The 4,948-nt window shown below is 56.1% G+C and overlaps 1 protein-coding gene across 1 annotated transcript in view; it reads left to right on the top strand.

The window, feature by feature from the left end:
- TSHZ1 (teashirt zinc finger homeobox 1) overlaps window positions 1–4,948 on the top strand; it is a 67,353-nt gene that overhangs the window by 59,579 nt on the left and 2,826 nt on the right. Inside the window, 2 exon segments of the mRNA XM_027768127.1 lie at window positions 3,875–4,946; window position 4,948. The exon segment at window position 4,948 is cut by the window's right edge and continues 2,826 nt beyond it. Of these exon segments, the coding sequence (XP_027623928.1) occupies window positions 3,875–4,946; window position 4,948 (1,073 nt within the window).

Raw genomic sequence — 4,948 nt, 5'->3', positions numbered from 1 at the left:
GACTCCGCCTTCCAGGCTGTGGGAAGCTGACTGACGAGTTTATTTGTTTAGCACACTGGCCAGTTGCCTACTGTGGGGTACAGCTGGGTGTGTGTCAGCTGTGGATGTCTCCCATTTCACCTAGCATGCCCTTAGTCCGTTGACCGAGCTCACTGACGCCGCCTATAGGCAATCACATCCCTGGGCAAAGGCACGGTGCTGGCCCTCCCCAGCTGAGCTGAACTTGTTCACATTAAATGTTCCCTTTGGAATAGCTGGGAGGGCATAGAACTTCCTTTTGCAAAGATGGTGCAACCACGTCCATGAGACCGCCTGCGATTGGTCCCAATATGCTGGCCGCCTGGGCAGACTTCACTGTCATCTCAGAGTCCATCAGGGAGGTGGACTGTGGGCCCAGCCAGTGAGTCTGTTCAGTGGTCCTTCGAGTGGAGACTCTGGGCTGAGGGTCCAAGCCATGAATCCTCAACATGGAGCCTCCCTGAAACTTTAACAGTTAGGAGCAAGAGGAAGGTGTGGTTGAACTTGGAAATCATTTAATTCTACGAGCATCGCCGTTTACTGGAGGGCTGTGGAATCACCTGGAGCGTTACCCCGACGCCACCACTACAGCAGAAGCCCAGGGGCTCACACTGTCGTTCGTTTCCCCGCAGTAGGGCTGTGTGGCGGGACTGTGATTCCCAGGCTCTAGTTCTGCTCAAGATGCTCGGCGTGTGTGCTCAGATGGCGCCGTGTGCTCAGCTGCGCTGTGTGCTCAGCTGTGTGTGCGCTCAGATGGCGCCGTGTGCTCAGCTGTGCCGTGTGCTCAGCTGTGTGTGCGCTCAGATGACATCGTGTGCTCAGATGGTGCCATGTGCTAAGCTGTGTGTGTGCTCATATGGCGCCGTGTGCTCAGCTGTGTGTGTGCTCAGATGGCGCCATGTGCTCAGCTGCCCCGTGTGCTCAGTGGTGTGTGTGCTCAGATGGCGCCGTGTGCTCAGCTGTGCCATGTGCTCAGTTGTGTGTGCTCTCAGATGACACTGTGTGCTCAGCTGTGCCATGTGCTCAGTTGTGTGTGCGCTCAGATGACGCCGTGTACTCACCTGTGCCGTGTGCTCACCTGTATGTGTGCTCAGATGGCACCGTGTGCTCAGCTGCGCCGTGTGCTCAACTGTGTGTGCGCTCAGCTGTGCCGTGTGCTCAGCTGTGTGTGCGCTCAGATGACGTCGTGTGCTCAGCTGTGTGTGCGCTCAGCTGTGTGTGAGCTCAGATGGCGCCATGTGCTAAGTTGTGTGTGTGCTCAGCTGTGTGTGCACTCAGATGGCACCGTGTGCTCAGCTGTGTGTGTGCTCAGATGGCACCATGCACTCAGATGGCGTCATGCTGGTGCCCGGAGGTGGACCGGGGCCGTGTGCCGGAGAGCACTGTGTGCAGGGACTCCAGGGGCTGACACTGGAAGAGGCTCCCCACGTGGTCCATCCCATCATCTCACTACACGCGTGTGCGTGCATGCCTATGTGCACCCGTGTGCGTGGGGAGCATGAGTGTGCTGGAATCCGAAGCCCTTCCCCAGCAGAGTGAAGCTCATGTCACTTCCACCTGCCCCGGTGTCCTCCCTCTGGGCCACCAAGATGTTTTCTGTCCCTTCTATCAACCCTCCTGAAAACGCCAGTGCTCTTTGCCATAGTCCCTTAGGGTCTGGCTCTGATAATGTGATAATGAATGATTATATTTAATGAGACACCCCTCTCAGGTCATGTCAATGCATTTTAATAGGAGCTTTCTGGAAAATATCTTAACCCCAGATTTTCCAAGTTGGTGATAAAGTACTCGTTTATCTACTTGTTTCCTAAAAAAAAAAAAGAAAAAGAAAAAAAAAAAAGAGGAAAAGAAAGAAGTGAAAGGACGGTGGGTGACCGTTCAGGGTGGGGCAGGCGGCTGTCGTCCTCGGGTGAGCTATGCTGCGGTGTCTGAGATGGTCACGGAGGGCCTAGTGTGTCCTGCAGCGGACCCTGAAGGCATGCTACTGTGCTGTCTCAGCGGGAGCAGGCTGAGGGGCCTCTCTGTAGGCTTTCATTCTTTAATTAAAAGTTTTTTAATTGCTAGAAGGTATGTGCACTTGCCAGAGAGAGGTGGAGAGTCAGGGACAGAGAGAGATGGAGAGACAGGGACAGAGAGAGGTGGAGAGTCAGGGACAGAGAGAGGTGGAGAGTCAGGGACAGAGAGAGGTGGAGAGTCAGGGACAGAGAGAGGTGGAGAGTCAGGGACAGAGAGAGGTGGAGAGTCAGGGACAGAGAGAGGTGGAGAGTCAGGGACAGAGAGAGGTGGAGAGTCAGGGACAGAGAGAGGTGGAGAGTCAGGGACAGAGAGAGGTGGAGAGTCAGGGACAGAGAGAGGTGGAGAGTCAGGGACAGAGAGAGGTGGAGAGTCAGGGACAGAGAGAGGTGGAGAGTCAGGGACAGAGAGAGGTGGAGAGTCAGGGACAGAGAGAGGTGGAGAGTCAGGGACAGAGAGAGGTGGAGAGTCAGGGACAGAGAGAGGTGGAGAGTCAGGGACAGAGAGAGGTGGAGAGTCAGGGACAGAGAGAGGTGGAGAGTCAGGGACAGAGAGAGGTGGAGAGTCAGGGACAGAGAGAGGTGGAGAGTCAGGGACAGAGAGAGGTGGAGAGTCAGGGACAGAGAGAGGTGGAGAGTCAGGGACAGAGAGAGGTGGAGAGTCAGGGACAGAGAGAGAGATGGAGAGACAGGGACAGAGAGAGATGGATAGACAGGGATAGAGAGATGGAGAGACAGGGACAGAGAGAGATAGACAGGGACAGAGAGAAAGCACCCCAACCGGGGCCGGGGTGTTCATGCGTCAATCCCTTCTCCATGTTTTTCATCCCATTGAATTTTGGGTACTTATGCATACATGCCTGGTGTGTCTGCCAGGACTGGGATTTGAACCACAGTTGGCTATGTGGGACCTGGTTTAGGCTACAGGGTCAACATGGCCTTTTTTAATTAATTATTTTTGTTGTGATAAAACAGAACATAAAAGCTACCATTTGAACCATTTTTAGGAATGCAGTTCAGAGGCATTTATAACACGTACGCTATGCACCGTCACCCTCGGGAGCTTCCTCATCTTCCGCAAGGGAAACTCCATCCCGTTGAACAGCATCTCCCACCCCTCCTCCCCGGGCCTGGGCAGCTGCCATCCCGTGCTCTGTGTCTGTGAGCCTATGGTGAGCCGCACGGTTTCTGCCCTTCGTGACGGGCTCGTCTCCCTCAGCCTGTGTCCTCCATGTGCCGGGATGTCCTTCCTCCTAACGCTGAGCGCCATCGCTGTGAGGACATAGGTCATTTGCCCATGCGCTCATCCGTCGATGGCGCTCAGGTGGTGACACTGCTGCGCCCTGCGGCCTTTCCGCATCCGGCAACCCCACGTTGCTCTGCACCGTTGGCAGGAGGCTGCATTGGTCTCTTTGGTGATGGCCGGGGTGTTTTTGCTGCTCGCCACTGAGGAGTGTGTTTGTGAAAACCATCTAAGACTGTCTGAGATCTCTTGTCCCAAAGGTTGACACCCGGGGTGCTCAGGGTGTTTCAGATACTTGCTGTGGGGGAGGTGGCCGGACTCCCTGCCCTCTCTGGGCACGCTGGTGTCTTTGAGGGGCGGAGACTGCCCCTGGGTTGGACTCCTGGGATGGAAATGTTCGATCTGAGGGGGAACGTTGTCTTCCTGAAACCTAACTCTCGCCACGGAGTTGCAGAGTGGGTAGACAGATAAAGTTGGGGAAGCCTTGTAGCCTGGGAGCTCGGCTGAAAAACATCTTTTTAAAGATCGTCTAACTGCTGGGGAGGCTGCGTCCTTGAAGATGATTTACTGCTTCTGACCACGCTTCATTTTTCTCTCCTAGCTTATGTTCCTGAGGAAGAACTGAAGGCAGCGGAGATAGATGACGAGCACGTGGAGGGGGATGGGCTGTCTCTGGACGTTCAGGAGAGCGAATACGTGTGCGCCGAGGAGACCGAGCCCAAAGAGGCCCAGAGTTACCAGAACTCCCCCGTCAGCACTGCGACGAACCAGGACGCCGGCTACGGGTCGCCTTTCAGCGAGAGCAGTGACCAGCTGGCCAATTTCAAAAGCTCTTCCTCCAGAGAGGAGAAGGAGGACCCGCAGTGTCCGGACGGCATCTCCTACCCCCAGGACAGCCTGGCACAGATCAAGGCTGTGTATGCAAACTTGTTCTCGGAGTCCTGCTGGTCCAGCCTAGCTCTGGACTTGAAGAAGTCCAGCTCTACCACCAGCAACGATGTCAGCCAGAAGGAGGGCTCTACCGCCACCCCCACGCCTCCCACCAGTACGGCCAGTACCACCGCGAGCACGCCCAGCACCAGCTGCAGCACCAGCACCAGCCACAGCAGCACCACCAGTAACAGCAGCGGCTCCGGGTACGACTGGCACCAGGCTGCCCTGGCCAAGACGCTGCAGCAGACATCCTCCTACGGCCTGCTCCCCGAGCCCAGCCTCTTCAGCACCGTGCAGCTCTACCGGCAGAACAACAAGCTCTACGGGTCTGTGTTCACTGGCGCCAGCAAGTTTCGGTGCAAAGACTGCAGTGCTGCCTATGACACGCTGGTGGAACTGACGGTGCACATGAACGAGACGGGCCACTATCGCGATGACAACAGGGACAAGGACTCAGAGAAGACCAAGCGGTGGTCCAAGCCCAGGAAGCGCTCCCTAATGGAGATGGAGGGCAAGGAGGATGCCCAGAAGGTGCTGAAGTGCATGTACTGTGGGCACTCCTTCGAGTCCTTGCAAGACCTCAGCGTGCACATGATCAAAACAAAGCATTACCAGAAAGTGCCTCTGAAGGAGCCAGTGCCAGCCATCACCAAGCTGGTCCCTTCCACCAAAAAGCGAGCACTTCAGGACCTGGCGTCGCCTTGCTCCCCCGAGCCAGCAGGCATGGCCACAGACGTGACCC

Source organism: Tupaia chinensis, unplaced genomic scaffold (genome assembly GCF_000334495.1).
Source record: "Tupaia chinensis unplaced genomic scaffold, TupChi_1.0 Scaffold145592_1, whole genome shotgun sequence".
Classification (NCBI taxonomy): Eukaryota; Metazoa; Chordata; class Mammalia; order Scandentia; family Tupaiidae; genus Tupaia; species Tupaia belangeri.
Note: the sequence above shows the minus strand (reverse complement) of the source record. Positions and strands in the feature narration are given on the sequence as shown.